The sequence below is a fragment of the Emys orbicularis genome, chromosome 10 (assembly GCF_028017835.1).
Source record: "Emys orbicularis isolate rEmyOrb1 chromosome 10, rEmyOrb1.hap1, whole genome shotgun sequence".
Lineage (NCBI taxonomy): Eukaryota > Metazoa > Chordata > Testudines > Emydidae > Emys > Emys orbicularis.
Genome location: NC_088692.1, coordinates 13,476,909 through 13,493,600, shown reverse-complemented (window position 1 = coordinate 13,493,600; position 16,692 = coordinate 13,476,909). Strand labels below are relative to the sequence as shown.

General features: G+C 40.1%; 1 protein-coding gene across 1 annotated transcript in view; it reads left to right on the top strand.

Moving 5' to 3' along the window:
* The first annotated feature begins 454 nt into the window (after positions 1–454).
* DNAAF5 (dynein axonemal assembly factor 5) overlaps positions 455–16,692 on the top strand; it is a 41,780-nt gene continuing 25,542 nt past the window's right edge. The window contains exons 1-6 of the mRNA XM_065412528.1: positions 455–1,007; positions 1,564–1,748; positions 3,734–3,858; positions 4,337–4,452; positions 12,429–12,661; positions 15,005–15,217. Of these exons, the coding sequence (XP_065268600.1) occupies positions 455–1,007; positions 1,564–1,748; positions 3,734–3,858; positions 4,337–4,452; positions 12,429–12,661; positions 15,005–15,217 (1,425 nt within the window). The remainder of the gene's footprint in view (positions 1,008–1,563; positions 1,749–3,733; positions 3,859–4,336; positions 4,453–12,428; positions 12,662–15,004; positions 15,218–16,692) is intronic.

Genomic DNA, 16,692 nt, shown 5'->3' with positions numbered 1-16,692 from the left:
CCAGCCCAATCCCAGAGGGCTGGCAACCCTAGCTAAGGGGCAGCCTTTGTGCTGCACTGCATCAGGGTCATCAACTGCAAACACTGTTAGCGCCAGCTAACACATGGGGAAACTGAGGCAGGGAAGCTGTAGAATGACTTGCCCAAGGCCCCATGGGAATTAAACCCAGCAGTGCTGGCTCCCTGCTGTGCACTTTAACCACTGACCCATACTCCCTCTATAACCCCGTATCACTCCCTCAAACTGTCTCTGCGGCGCTGGAGCGGTTTGCTGGGTGAGACCCACCCCAGTCTTAGTGTCAGTGTCTGGCAGAGCCCCCTGCCAATAAAGTTTCTTGCATGTTGAAATTGCCGTAAAGCATTTGTTTACTGCCGTGAAAGCGGCCGCTAGACGAGCAGAGTCCTTAGTAACGGGCCGCAGCGAGCGGCCCGAGCCTCCCTAGCGACGATCCAGCATGGCCGAGGACGGGGCTCTGGGTGACCAACGCCGGGCCGCGGACGTGGTCAAGGCGCTGGGCCGGCACCTGGGCGGCCTGCAGGAGCCCGGCCGGGATGCGCGGCTGCGGGCTCTGCGGGCCATCCGGGCCGAGGTGCAGGAGCGGCCGCTCTCGGCCCTGGTGCTGCAGGAGGTCTTCGCCAAGCAGCTGCTGCGGCCGCTGGTGCGGTGCCTGGTGGGGGATCCGGCCGAACGCTGCCGGGAGCTGGCCGTCCAGCTCACCTGCCACGGCCTGAGCCACGGCGCCCGGCCCGCTGAGGCCCTGCCCTGCTTGCTGCCGGCCCTGGCCCAGCGCCTCTGCTCCCCGCAGGGGCAATCGCACGAGCCCTGCGAGGAGCTGCGCCTGGCCCTGATCCAGCTCCTGAGCCTCCTGCTGGAGCTCTGCGAGGCCGACCTGCCCCCCTACCTGCCCGAGATCATCCGCATCCTGCAGGCCACCCTCCTCGATCCCTACCCCGAGGTCAAGCGTGAAAGCTGCAGGTGTGCGGCCGCCAGCGCCAGGGCTATGCCAGGTGGGACCCGGGGAAGGGAGCCAGGGGGCCTGGAGTGGCCTGCGAGCTGCAGGTGCACAGGGTCCTGTGCTCGGGGTTAGTGGCTGGGGAGGAGAGAGATGGTGGAGGAAGCCAGGGAGGATGAGGGATCTGCAGGAGCATTGTTAGTGGCCCTGAGGCTGAAGAGGATGAATTGGGGGTGGAACTCAGGGTGCCGGGCACCTGGCTGAAGGAGTTGTAGGTATGTGGACAGTGCTGCTCTGGCCATCCTAACTGGGGATGGGGGAGTATAGGGCAGGGTAGAAAGAATGGGATCAGAATTACAGGGAACAAGCTGCAGCAGGAGGAGGGTGCTGGGATGGTCATGGGACTGGGGTGATAGTGGCAGAGACGCAAATGTGTTGTTATCCCAGTCTAACACACTATGCCAAATGAGACCATATATATATACATAAACATAGTGATATAAATCAGATCCATGTCCAGAAGGTGCTACATAAATGCATGTTTGCATAAGGTCTGCTGTATGCATACATATGAAGACAGAGCTGAGCTTTCTCTCTTTCTCCTCTAACAGAACACTTTCATATGCAGTCAGAATTTTTGATAAAACCCTTAATGCAAACAGTTTCACACCAGCACTTCCGAGTCCGTGTTGCTGTGATTCAGGCCACAGGAACGGTGATACAGTTTGGCAACGGAAGGTCTGTAGATGATGTTCTCTCTCATCTGGCCCAGCGACTTTTTGATGAGATTCCTCAGGTAGCTCTACTTTCTTTTGTCTAGATTTTGCCCCTGCCTTCATTAACATATTTCTAGGGGTAAAAATAATGTAATAAAATATCTGTTCACTTCTTAACACCAGCAAAATTGTGTTCATAGCTTCATTAAGATTTTCGGCTTCAGCTGAATATAAGTATTTGTATATTAATGTATAAAGTTGACCAAGTAAAAATTAGCCACCAAGGAGGGATCCTCAAAAATGAGGGAGGAAGGCATGTTCTTGTGAATAAAGCTGTAATACTCAACTTTTGGGGGAAGGATGTGCAGTCTAGTATATCAGAAGTTCTGGATTGTGTTCCAGTCTGTGCTATTCCTAGCTACATAACTTTGAAGAAGTCACTTAGGACCAGATTTTTATGGGAGTTAGGTGCCTAAATATTTCTAAAAATCTACTCCTTTAGCTCTTTTGTCCCTCAGTAATATGTGTATAATTGAAGAGAACTCTTTTTATTTTGTTTTATGAAGGTCTTTCAGGGGGCGGACAGAAATCTTCGTAATATCAAAAGGATTTGCAATAATCCTTCAGCACAGTAGTATTTAGCAGATAGGATATTTGAAGACCATGTAAACCAGAAAATCTAAAGTGTTTGTTGACAGAGTTGAGTGATAGCAGCATTTATGTTCTCCCTGCACTCTTAGGGCTTGATCCAGCAAGGGACTGAGCACTCCGGTCTGTTCCAGCAAAACACATATGTAAATGTTTAAGCATATGATTGGTTCCATTGACTTTTAATGGGATTATTCATATACATAAAGTTAAGCACACCCTTAAGTACCGTATATACTCGTTCATTAGCCCATTCGTTTATAAGCTGACCACCCAAAATGGATAGGTAAAAATAGCAAAAACTGTATGACCCTTTCATAAGCCGACCCTATATTTCAGGGATTGGAAAACTTTGGCTCCCAGCCTGTCAGGGTAAGCCGCTGGTGGGTCAGGACGTTTTGTTTACCTGGAGTGTCTGCAAGCATGGAGCCCCTCAGCTCCCTGTGGAATGGCGAACCGCGGACACAGGGAGCTGAGGGGCTCCATGCCTGCAAATGTTCCAAGTAAACAAAATGACAGTGTATTAGATATTCAATTCAATGATTCCATAGAGTTTAAAATCATCAAATTTTGGTGTAGACCCGTTTATAAGACGACTTCCGCTCTTTGATGCGTCACATTTTTACCAAAAATATTCGGCTTATGAATGAGTATATACGGTACTTGCTGGATTGGCCATCTAGCAGGACTGAGTGCTTGTGAAGAATGTTATCTCAGGATGGGGGAACACAAGCATTTTAGGTTAAATGGAGTTTCATAAAATCTAGATTTTACCATATCTACATCACATGTGTTAGTCTTTGAGAGCCTTGCTTAAAATGTGCTGTATAAATGAAGGATATTATTTTTTAAAATATTTTTTTATTAGTAGAGGGTGCCATGTTTTTACCTAATTTCATAATGTACTCCCTCTAAGTACTACTGTGACTTAGAATGAGTCGGACTTTATCTACCATTTAAATGGAAATACTGTATGGCCTAGTCTGCACTGCCACTTTACAGCGCTGCAACTTTCTCGCTCAGGGGTGTGAAAAAACACACCCCTGTGTGCTGCAAGTTTCAGCCCTGTAAAGTGGCCACGGCAGCGCTTTAACATTGCTAGTGAAGACATATCCTATGTTGGGGCTGTACTTCAGGTAATGATGAGCTAAGATAATGATGATCAGGACATGTAGGCAGGAAATGTAGGCAGTCTACTACCGTAGTTTGCCTGATTTTTTTCCCCGCAAAGCTTACTTGTCTTGTATGAAAGTTCATTATTTGTGTTTTTCATTGTTTTTGTAAATACATTTGATAAATGGCTCTTCTAGACACTTTGCTAAAGTTTACTCTAAGGTTTTTGTTTTCAGAGTTTTTTCCCTTCAAGTTATGGGACTGTAGTAAAATTTGCAGTGTGTTGTTTCTTTCACCTTCCTAGGTTCGGCAAGCAGTTACAAGTGTTGTTGGAGAATGGCTATTGCACCTGCGGGATAGATATTCTTACTTTCACAAGTTGATTCCTTTATTACTCAGCAGCTTTACTGATGAAATGCCTGAGAACAAGTAAGCAGAACAAAGGATCCAGTTTTTATAGATAACTTGTATTAAAGTGCTTCTACGCTCAGGTAGGAGTTCAGGAAAATGTCCTGCTCTTCTATTTAGCTGATTTGCTTATTTCTATACACAACTGTTCAGTACTTTTTTTTTGTTAGTGCTGCATTCAAATAAGTGTGATTATAAAAAGGGTAGAGGAGGTTGTATTCTTCTCAAAACAAAAGGGTTTTTTTCCCCAGCTAGTTGAGATCCATTGTTTATTTCTGTAGAACTTAAGCTTCATTTAAAAAAAAAAAAAAAAAAAAAGCTTCTAGCCATTACAGTTGCATAAATGTATCTGAAGTTAGTGTTTTTCCCAGTGTATTCAAAGAAGTCTTCCAGCTGAGTGTAGAGGGGCTTCTCATTTTCCATCTGTCTCATTTAAAAATGCTTTCGTTCTGTATGTATGTAAAGATGGTGGTTCAAACACTTTGGTTTTACACTTTAGGCAACTGGCTGTGAGTTATTGGAAGAGGATAGGCTTGCAGTGGGAAAAAGAGAATGAAGAAGACCTTAAGGATAAGCTTGACTTTTATTCAGCACCATCTCATTATCCTGAAGGAGGTGAGTATTGTAGAAAAGCATTCAGGATGCAAAATAACTGGCTGAAGAAGCTCCTCTTCAGGAGCTATGTATGCATAAAATATATTAAGAAAAGGGAAGAAGAGGATGTGAAAAATAAGTACTTGAAGGCAGTTGAAGCAGTCGTAGTTGTCTGTTGGGCTGATCTTGTGAGGTGCTGAGTGCCCTCAGCTCCCACTAAGTTAAATGGGAGCTGAAGGCACTCAGAGTTAAGCTCTATGTATATATTTGCTTAAGGGTAGGATTTTCAGAAGCTGTTCAGCATTGGTTTCAATTAGAGCATTATTTCAGTGATGAAACTCCCATTGACTTCAATGAAAGCAGAGTTAGGCCTACACTGAGTGCATTAGAAAATCCCATTTTAATGAACTTAACCACAAACTTTACATAAATCTTACTTGCAGCTATAAAGATTGTATAGAATTGGTGCAAGTGCACAGATAGGCTTCACAAGTTTTCTACAGAAGATATTTTTCCTTTTCCCCCAGTAAGAAACATGTTTCTCCATGAAAAAAATACCCTAGATATCAGCCTGAATTAAAAAATAAACAAAACCACATGACTTTGTATTTGGTTAGCATTCATAGGTTATGCAGACTTTAATAAAGAAACTTCAACAATTTCTTCTTTGTTCTGTATTGATACAGAACTCAATTTTGTCAGTCTGTCATGTTTTATTGTAATTTATGTCTTTGCAACATTCTATTCATATCTCTTAACATTAAAATATCTTGGTCTACCAAGCTATCACATCTAATGAAAACTAAACCATTAAATTATAGGCTCAAGTACACATACCTGTGCTAGCTCTGTGAGAGTTAGCATGAACATAAATAGCAGTGTTGTGATAGCATAGGTAACAGCAGTGAAGGCATGGCTGAGCTGTGCCAAGTATGTACCCGCTGGTTTCAGGTGGGATTATACTCAGTACATCTCAGCCTTGACTCTACTGCTGCTGCTACCCATGTTACTGCAACTACACTGCTATTTATCCTCATGCTAGCTCGCATCAAACTAGTGCAAGTATGTATACATGAGCCGGGGGAATCACATCCCTAGCTCATAGTGTGGACATAGCCATATAGCATCTATGAAAACAAAGACAGCTATGGGCTGTTGTTCAATACTGTGGATGATTTGGAAAACTGAATACTTTTCGAGCATGGATGCTATCTTTCTACCACTGCCCTAGGCTGTGATATTAAAATGACTCCTGGATGCCAAGTCTGTGTGTAAAGTAGTTTAATCTGGTTTACTGAATATACTTTCTTGGTTTGAATTTTATGGTTTGAGCTAGATATGAGGTCAACATGAAGTAGTTTTCAGACTTGTCAGTCTGTATGACAAGTGCCTCAACCACTGCTGAACAGTAGCTTTCAGATATAATGGGGTTTGCCATTCATCACATAGCCAACTCCCCCAGGGTAACAACTAAAATGAGTACAAGAGGAGGAAAGAAAATGCAACAAAGACCAAGTCTGGTGTATTTGAGCGTTTCAAGTAATCTAATTCTTGCATGATCCTCCAAACAGGAGTGTCCATGATGACTAGTAACTAGATGTTATTTCAGTAAACATCTGTGAAAATGTAAGTTGGATCTTATTCACTAAATAAAAGGTACTTCCCTCTCTCTGTAGAAGAGGGTTCAGAGAGGCACTTAATCCAGCCTTGGGAATTCCTGTTCCTCATCTGCATTTCTGTCTCCTGCTCTCCTACCTTTTCTGCTGCTATTCATCTATTCAGACTTGCATCTCTGTTCTAATTAGTTACCATAATCACTGCCTTAATCAGCCGTAGGGATCTCTTTACCCTCTCCTCAGCCTCCAGAATTTTGGATCCCTCATCTTCCCTGAGCTGGAGGAGGAGGAATCTGTTAATAATTGAGAATATTTCAGAAGTATTATACATTGCTAGTACCTTTACTCTGACCGCTGCAGTCATTGGCAGAATATGCCTACACTCAAAAAGAAGAGGCAGTACCTGAAAATGAGAATATATAAGTAAACTGTACTGTTAACCTTAAAATAAACAAAACCCAGATTGTGTTTTCACTAGTAAGAAGACTTACATGCTTGCAAAATGTGGTTGGGGAATATCTACACTTCAGAAAAATTTAGGATTAAAGTCAGAAGATAAGGCCAAAATTATTCTTGGCACATATAGTGGTCAGAATGCACAACAGCTTGGGCTGATGGCTAGAATCAATTCATAAATAAATATAGACATTTCCATCTTCTCCTAAAAGTGTTCTCCTAGACCCAGTTTCAACATCTGTTAATATTTTCCTATAATATAGGAGCCATTTTCTTTTTTTTTTTCTTCTTTTTTTTAAATAAAAACAAAACCCATCCACTAGTTGCAGTTCAGTGAATTTAGAAGTAGTGCTGCTCCTTCTCAGTCCCAGGAGCCATATGATTAGATGTACATCCACAGTATTGCAGCTCTCTTGCAAAATTCAGATTTATTGAATGGCATCATTTCAGGGTTTTCCTGTAACCTCAGGAGTCATTATTTTTCCACCTGAGTCAAAGCCTGTTCTGTTGTTATCACGAATAAAAGTAGATGATGAGGGATATAGCCATATAAGGCTAAATTGTGATAGCTTTATTCACGTTTGGTAGTACTTTACCCTGAAAATAGTCCCATTGGCCTCAATGGGACTTCACATAAAATAGCCTCTCTCACACGGAGTATAAATTATCACAATCTGGCCCAAAATAATTGAAGAGAGTGGGGTAGGACTCATTACCATTTGCAATCACTGCACATTGCACATTGAAAAAGGGATGAAATGATATTGCAATCTGCTCCACTCAGCAATAAGATGGGACTGGATAGCATGGCATGGATCACTTGGTAATTGTCCTGTTCATTTTCCCCTGAAGCATCTGGCATTGGCTTCTGTCGGAAGACAGGATACTGGGCTAGATGGACAGACTCAATATGGCCATTCTTATATTTATGTTAAGCTGTTTTTAAGGCAGAAATCATGTGGGGAGAGGGAGAAGAGATGAAAAGGGCGGGGGAGTGAGAGACCCTGAAACATTAAGTCCTTCCTGAACAGTGAGACTGAGACACAGCATTCATGGAATAGTATGAAGCACAAAAAGAAATTGAATGGAGGAAAAGCTGGCTTCAAAATTATATTAAACTTGTAAGCAAATGTAAAGTTAGCCAGCAGAAGGGGAGAAAATGGAAGCAGTTAAGGGAAACTACTGTACCTTCTCTATTTTCCAAGGAAAACTAGGTGTGCAACCTAGTTATTTATAGGTAGCTTTAACATTTATGTTGTGGTATGAAGCTTGTTTCCTGTCTTAGGTTTGTAAAGTTAATGTTTAATACTGTGCATATGGATGTTGGTGAGAGAGAGGGTTAAAGTGGGTAATTTATTGATTTGTACACTCAGATTTAACAGAACAAAACGCTCTTATGGTGTGAAAGAACAAGATCACGCTTGACTTGTCCCTACCTGCCAATCACGTCACAGAATCCCCAGCAGCAAAATCCTTTCGATGACAGTGGGTTCCGGAGTTCTTTCTCTTTTGAAATTATATTTTTGTTCAAATTGTTTTACTTGGTAATGCTTGAATGAAAGGGGAAGCACTTCATAATGGTAACTGACTTGACAGATCTGCTTAGCCTTCAAGGCAGTCAAGTTGATCTGTTGTTCTTTTTATTTTTTATTTTTGTGATGTAAGTTATATTAGCTTTGGGACATGTAAATGGTAAAGAATGCTTTTGCTTCCTCTAGTGATAAGAGAAATATTTGTCGTGTCACAGGCTGTTCATATTAATAGATGGTCAGCCTCATGAATTTTTATATAATTACCCATCACTCATATTTTTCCTTTGTAAAGATAATGATAGGTTTTAAAAAATATCTGCAATTAAGGTTGAGGGAAATTTTTGCCCTTTTCATGAATGTTGTGGTCGGTATTCTGAATGTAAAAGAGCACTCTAAAGCAATCTTAGTAGTTGTGAAATAATGCTGCTGTTTGTTACCCATATTAAAATTAGGGTAGGACGGAGGAAGAAGAAAGTTCAGTAATAAAAACAAGAATAACAGAAACTAGTATGACTTTTCTCCTAATTGATTCTAAAACATTTTAACTTACCTTTGGAAAGGATTGTCATGGAAAGGATATACTTTATCCTCATTGTTATAAGTAGTTATTTGTGGTATGGTATTGCCTGAGGCCACAGTTGAGACAAGAGCCCTATTGTGTTAGGATCTTTACAAACACATAGAAAGGTTACAATATAAATAGACAAGATATACAAAAGGTGGGAGAAAGGATGTGTTATACCCTTTGACAAAGGGGGAACTGAGACACAGAAAGTACGTGATCTGTCTCAAGTCACATAAGCAGTCTGCAACTTCCTCACAATTTTGAATGAAGGAGCTGCCACTAGCATGAAAGGTGATCATACCTCTGAAAGGGTACTTCCATTGGTAATAAAAGCAAATGCTTGCTCAATGAATTTTGTCCTTGAGTCTACATGCAGAGGCCATTGCCTACTTTGCATTACAGCACATCATGCTTAGCACCCTATTGAATACCTGTGGGTACTTTATCATCCAATGGTTCATGAATCAGAAAAGAAACTATAACCATGACAGCACATCCTGCCTATTATCGCTTGGTTTCCAAAAGCCTGATGAGTCTGAGGCCTTGGCTACACTCGGGAATTCACAGCGCTGCAGCTCTCTCGCAGCGATGTATGTACTCCACCTCTCCGAGGGGAGTAGCTTGCAGCGCTGCGAGCGAGCGTGCAGCGCTGCAGGCTCTGATTACACTGGCGCTTTACAGCGCTGCACTCGCTGTGCTCGGGGGGGGGGGGGCGTTTTCACACCCCTGAGCGCAGCAAGTTGCAGCGCTGTACATCGCCAGTGTAGCCAAGGCCTGACTAATTCTCCTCTTGCTTGCTCTCTTATTAAAGGCCTTAGTTGAATTTTGTATGGGCCTTGAGTTTTTGGAGTTATTACATGTTATCTCAGAATATAGTCAAAAATGTCCTCCAGAGCTAAAATGAATAGTATTCATCAGCTTCTGTTTTATTTTTTTCTCCTCTGCCTTCTCTTTAGCACTGGATTCCTAAATCTCTTTTCCTGAAAAGTTAAATAAGTGAAAGTGAGGCTATTAAATTTTCCTTCAAAAGCATTCAAACATACTAAGGTTTCTTATCCTATAGTTAAGCTCAACAACTCTGGAATGGGTCCCCTTTTACTACTCAGTTCCTCTGATACGTTGATAGTTTTCACTTGAAGAATCTAGGAATTCCCTGAGAAAAAGAAGTTGCTATTCTAGGAACCATTACAGCCCCTGGAGACCTCACAGAATCTGCACCAAACTCTTGAACCAGATCAGACTTTGCTTCAAATGTTATCATCCCAGATTACTGTTTTTAGGAAATAACCTCCTCCTACACTACGTGCAACATCTTCATGAATGTTTTATATTCTAGAATGGGTGGCAACACATCTTTAAAATGCCAAGATCAGTGAAGATGCACCTTCAAAAATTGGTACTAAGAGCAGTTCACCATTCAATATTGGCACCATCTACATTACTGGTCCTGTTTCCAGGACCTTCTTTGGTGTCCTCTTCAGTGTTGTATTTACCTACACCATTTTCAGATGAGGCACAAATTCAGGCATCTCCTATGAATTAATGCATATCATCAGGGATATGTGTTATAGTATAGCATCCCATGAGTGAGATTGATGGGGGAACAGCAAAGCTGATCAGTTTTGGTGTTCCTACCATGAAAGATAAAACATACCACAAGAGGGAACCTTGGCGCAACATATTAGTTAAAATAACATTTTTGTTAGTATTTAATTGCATCATTTTTTTTAACATGTTTCTAGTGGAATTATTTTAATGGAATTTACCACTGGTAGGAAAGTGAGCTACTTCATGAGCCAGTCTTTGCTACAGAGCTGTATGAGACAATGTTCTGATCACAATAAAAGTGTTTCGCAATGTTGGGCAAACCGCACCCCCACCCCCCATGCTGCCCAGTTGCATCAGTTTTTGTATTCATCTTGCTCGCTAAAGTTCTGCATTTAAGTCTTCAATGAAAAGATTAATAGATAATTGCAGAGCATTCTGAGGAAATTACCTGGTAATTTTGTACTTCAGTCCTAAGAAGTTAATAATTACTTTAAGATTCCTTCCTGCCATTTACTTTTACTGCCAAATTGGATCTGATAGTGTCTCTCTAGCTATGCATGATAAAAGAGAAAAGGATGATTTACCACTGAGTCTTACGTATGTCTTGAAATAAGATTAGGAATTTGTGGTGTCTTGTTGCAAGATTTGTATTTAGCTATGTATCTGTACCATATGTTTTATATTTCAGTTTCTGGTATTTTAAGTTCCTTTTTATTCTTTGTAATTATGTTTTAACACTTGCCTCTATTTGCTTCCTTTTCAAAACGTATTTTAAAAAGAATTCCATGATAATGAGTGATTCATTGTAAATCTATATTTCAACATCTAGAATTCCTCCTTTTCCATTATGGGCTATAATGCATTTTCTTTAACCACTCTTTTGTACTTGCAAGCTAATGAACCTGACACCTCAGCCTTATTGTGCTTTGATCTCATGATGACAGACACTGCAGGTGTGGGGGGCGGGGGGTTTGAAGACTGCCCTAATATTCAATGCCATCTTAACAACTGAATGACTTTCCATTGAGCAACCATTGCCTTGGGATACAGGTGCAAACAGTTTATAGTGAAGGGGAAAAATTCTTTGACAGCAGGTAGCTACAGGGATTAAATGTCTGCATTTGAACATCTGAAGTGAAGGAACTGTTGAAAAGGAATGGTCAGAATCCTTTAAAAAAACCTTCTGCCTCAGGTCAAATAGAATGCCACTCCATATTTGTTTTCTCAAGCAGATTTCTTCATTTGACCTTTGCTATTCATTGTCAATTTTTATAATCCCAAATGCTCTCTTCCATACACAAAAGAAGCAATAATCAAACCGTCTCTTATGTTTTAAAGAATTTTTTTTTAAATAGGTACTTCATAGGCATTTTTAATAAACCTTTTTTCACCTTGTCAGATTTCAATCTTTTTTTATACCCAGTGCAGTTTACCTATGATCAGCATTTTTTTTTTTTTTAGCCATATAAGCAGATGGGAGGAAATGCCCTGAGACAATTGAAGAATTTATTTTAGGGAGTTTAGACATGATTACGATATCAGTAATATGAAGTACAAGGAGGCACATTTGCCAATTCCTGCTCTGTTCTGACACCCTGAAAAGAATATTTTTTTTCTTTTTTGAAACCTGTATATAATGTTTCTCATGCTATTTCAAAGTCTTCTGACTGCTGCTTGCTGTCTCAGATTATGTCTGAGCCACTGACACCACCAAGCTTGCTTTGAAAAAGTCCAGCTTTTCTTGTTTTTCTTTTTGTTTGCTTCCGTTTGATTTTTAAAATCAAACCTCTCCGTCTCTGGCATTATAACAGTAAAAAGGAGATTATCTTTTTGTCATATGCTTTGAGATTGGCTAAAATGCATTTGCCATGTTGGGTGGTGAGCTGCTTATTTTCTTTCCTCTCTCCTTTATAATTTTTTTTTAAATAAAGCATGTAATGTAAATACCAACTTTCCAATCATATAATGGCTTTGAGCTCTACTAATAAAAATTGCTATATAACACCTGGGTGGTATTAATATTACTTATTAAATAACTACATTTTCAAAGTGTAAAATGGAGTTTTTAATTGAGCAATGCTACTAAAGTCAATGGCACTCTCACAGATAAAGCCACATGCAGTGCTTTGAATCATGTACTTCACATAGAAGCGGAGAAGACATTACTTTTGTTATGAATCAACACCATTAACCTTTTCTAAAATTTTCTGCAAAGCATTTGTAGCTTTTCCTGAACTTTCCTTCTGTTGTTTTTTTTTTTTTTTTTTCCTTTTCTTCTAGTGGTTCGACCAGAATTGGGATGTCGGGAGCTTGTTACAAGAAACCTCTCCAAAATTCTTCCCGGTCTCTGTCATGATGTAACAGACTGGGTTGAAGGCACCAGAATAAAAGCATCTCAGCTTCTGTTTATATTGTTGCTACATGCAGAGGATCACATTACACAGCACATGGAACTACTGCTTACAACTTTGTACCGAGTATGCTTAGGTGAAGAGAATAATGTGGTTAGAAATGTAAGTTTGACTTTTTTAGGTATCTACAATACCCTAGAGACCCAATCTTAAATAGTCTTGAGTGTGTCCTGTATGGGGCTACTTCCTTCAGTTCTCACTGAAGTCTAGGGGAGGAGAGGGAAGTGCTCAGGATTGGGTCCATATGGCTTAAATTAAACTATTTTTAATGAACTGAAAATAAATTTTAAAATATCATTTTATTTAACATGTTGGGAAAAGTCCCCATCCTGTAATTGGGCTCAAAGGAGCATTCGGCACACAAACAATTAACAACATGAGTGAACTGGGCCTATAATTTCTCTCCCCTCTCGTTTCTTTCAAGGGTCCTAAACTGATGAGTTGCCATCTCACTCTTCCCACAGGATATAAAATAATGTTACCATTGCCACTTGTTAATAGAGCTTTGAATCTCATTTCTCTTTTACAAAATGTTTCCAAGAAATATTGTTATGGGAAAAGATGATGCTAGTGATTATGTTGAACTCAGTATGAGTTTTGCCAGATGCATGATCAAGACCCAGGGAGGCTGTTAAACATTTTGTAGATTTTATGTGTATTTGTTAAAATAAATTTTATTTTTGTATGATTCGTGTGAAGACCAAAAACTGAAACTATTTCACCTCTTATGCCAACAAGTGAAGCATTAACAGCCTCTTAAAAATCATAAGCAGCAGATTTAAGTGTAAATGCCTTGGGGCAACACATTCCATTTTAAAAATATGTGCAGTTCATGCCCTTTCTAGTTAATTTCACTTGTTATCTCTCAGTGCATAATCTAACCATAACATTAAGGTATGTTTATTTCGTATGATAGCCATCGGTGTTCAGATACATCAGTTATACAAGTAAATGCTTCCTTCCCACTGTTGTGTTTAGACAAGAAATAGAACATTTTTTCTAATAGATTTATTTAAGCCAGTGCCTTAAAATACACAGTTCTTATTGATTTTTATCAACAGGCAAAACTTTCATAGATTAACAGTCACGGCTGCATTTACAAACTAATTAAACCAAATTTTTCAAAGGGTATAAAGGACAGATTTTTTTTATAATTTTAAGAACTAAATCTCGTTCCTGTTTATTTCTTTTTACTGCCGCCGGAACACATGAAAAATAAGCTGTAACAAAAAGTTCCATTGCCAATTTCCAGTTTTTGTTACTTTCACATATACTGGCTGCAGACAGTCCAGGCAATGTCAACAAAGGTTGGTTTTCCAAATCCAGCTTCTATATGGGTTAGTGCTATGATTGAAGCCAAATGGAGTCTGGATCCCATTTCTTATCCTTACTTCTCTCTGCACCCTCTGCATTCCTTCTCTTCTCACAGACTGCACCCTCCTCCCATATACTAGATTTTAGATCTCTTCACACCCATTCTCCCTGATTCTACTCCACATGTCTGGTCCTGAGCCATACCACTTTAGGCTGAAGTTGAGTCTGTTCTCACAAGCTAAGCAGAGGTGCACCTGATCAGTACTTGGAGGAAGAAAAACTCAGAATGCTGTAGGAAGCAGTACTGGTAATTCAATTAGGGGCATTCTCTGCCCTGTGAGTCATACTGAACCAATGCCTGAGCATTGGGTTAGGGGATTCTAAGGGTATGTCTATGCTGCAGTTAAACATCCATGGTTGGCCTGTGTCAACTGACTCGGGATTGGGCTGCGGGGCTGTTCAGTTGCTGTGTACACGTTCAGGCTTGTGCTGGAGCCTGGGTCCTGGGACTCCTCTGCATTCCAGAGAGGGATACATAGTACTTGGCAGCCCTGCTAGCTACAAGAATGAAAGATTGAAAGCAGCAGGCTCTTCCTGTATGGAGTACACAATGCTATCACTAGGCTGCCGCATATACTTGACTCCTCCGCATGCCAGAGAGGGATACAAAGGTGCTTCTCTAAAACACAGTTTTGAGAAGAGTGTGAATGCAACAAAAAATGGATTACTTCTTTTTTGAGTTTTGTTTTTTTTATATATATAAATGAGGGTGCGGGTTGTGCCTCAGACCAGTTTTTGCAGAGGTGGGGGGGACCCTGAACCAGGAAATCTGGGACATCTGGTCACCCTAAGCTAGAGATCTATTACACTGTGCTTTACAACTTTCTCATGAAAGTTTGATTCTGATGCTGAGAAGGGTGCTTGCATGCCTTATTATGAGCTTTCTGAACACATGTCAAGAAATTTTTTTCATGCATGCAGTCATTACTGAGTGAGCGGAAAGGCCTATAAGCCAATTGCTGAAGTATTTTAAAAACAGCTGGAATCATAAAAAGAGGAAGAGCCAGGATATGATGAATGGTCTTTGTGTTTTCAAAATAATCCTCAAGTTATATTTATTCTCTTTTACAGTGTGTGAAAGCAGCAGAGTTAATTGGAACATTTGTTAGCCCTAAGGTATCTCTGAAGTTACTGGTGTCAGCCCTTGAAAAAACACCTATGCCTTCTTATCTCATGATTCTAGCTGCAGTGATACGAGGTTGCCCAAGACAAGTCTTAAAGCCTCATTTGTCTTATCTTGCCAACACACTCTCACAACCTGAGATCTGTCAGCGATCTGAAGAGGTAAGGATAAATGGAAAATCCAAAACAGCCAGGACTTAGACCACTGGTTCTCAGACTTTAAGTCTTAGCATACCAAATCTAAAAGCCAAAAGTGATTGGCAAACCACTTTTGTTGTTTTTAAGTGTAGTTTATAACGGATTCTTGTTCTCATACTATACTTCAAATCCACCTGGGTGCCTCCTGATTGTGGCCCACATATCATAATTTGCGAACCACTGAGTTAGACTGTACCTTACCTTAATATAACTTTATTTTTTTCAATCTGCAAAATTGTGTGTAAAATTTTCTAAAGTGACAAGTCCCCTTTTCGTACCATGGAAATGCTAACCAAAATAATAGAAGTTCTGTTTAAATTATTGTGCAAACAAGTCTTTCATTTGTGATTGTCAGTTTGCACACAGTCTTGCATATGATCAGTTCAAACTACACTGGGTTATTTAGGTCTTAGTTAATATTGTTATAAGATATTGATATTTTCCCTGACATCAGAACTTCAAGTTATCTACATTAGGCTAACTTTCTGTTTTTAAATCTATGAACATCATTCCCATGCATTGCAGTGGGAGTCAATTGGATTAATCCGAAAGCACCATTTGGCCCTTGTTTTGATAAATTCATCGTGTACAGAATCCAAACAAATGAATGTACTTTGACCCTTCCCAGCCCTGCAGTCCAGCTAAATAAAAATGATTGATACAAAGCGTTTTCTTGGCAATAGTGATTGGCATGTTATATTTCACAAAAAGAAGTGCTTCCTTTTATTAATGCTAGTTTTTTTGGATATTAATATTTGATTTTTAAAAGGCAATGGTCAGTATGTTTAAATGTGCATTTAGGAACACTCTTTGCAAAAAACTTTAGGATTTAAGCTTCCTAGGTTTGGGTTCCTTCATCCTAAAAATGCAGGATGAAGACACTTCCAACATGATAAAATTGCTCTTAAGCACACACATAACTAACGTGCAGTAGATGGATTTCATGGGACGTGAGCCTGAAGGCAGTTCTTACTATACTATTTTGAAGTGCCTGTATTCTTTGTGAGCCATATAGTGAGAGTGATGTGTACAATTAATTAGCATTAAGGCATTGCATGTATTTTTTTTTTCCTTTGGTGTACTTCCTCTCCTGTTACATGCAGAATAATTAACACAGGCGAAGGAAATTTAACTGTTCACCTGAAAGAGTTCAGCTGAAAGGACCCTTAGATCTCAGTATCTTGACCCTTTCAGCTTGGTGTATGACAGCTTCTTTCTCCAATATGGAGTGGGCTCTCTAGTGTAACAGTTGAAATTACAGAAATTCAGGAGTTCTTCACCCCTTTCTTCTATTTCTGGATCTGCAACGTGTTCTGTTATTGGTATACAAGAGAAATCCATACAGTCTACCAAGCCTTCTTCTTAATTAAAATTCTAGCTTTCTTTCCAGCAGGAGTTTGAAATGTTAAGTCTCTGCCCTTAGAATGACCAGCAGGGGA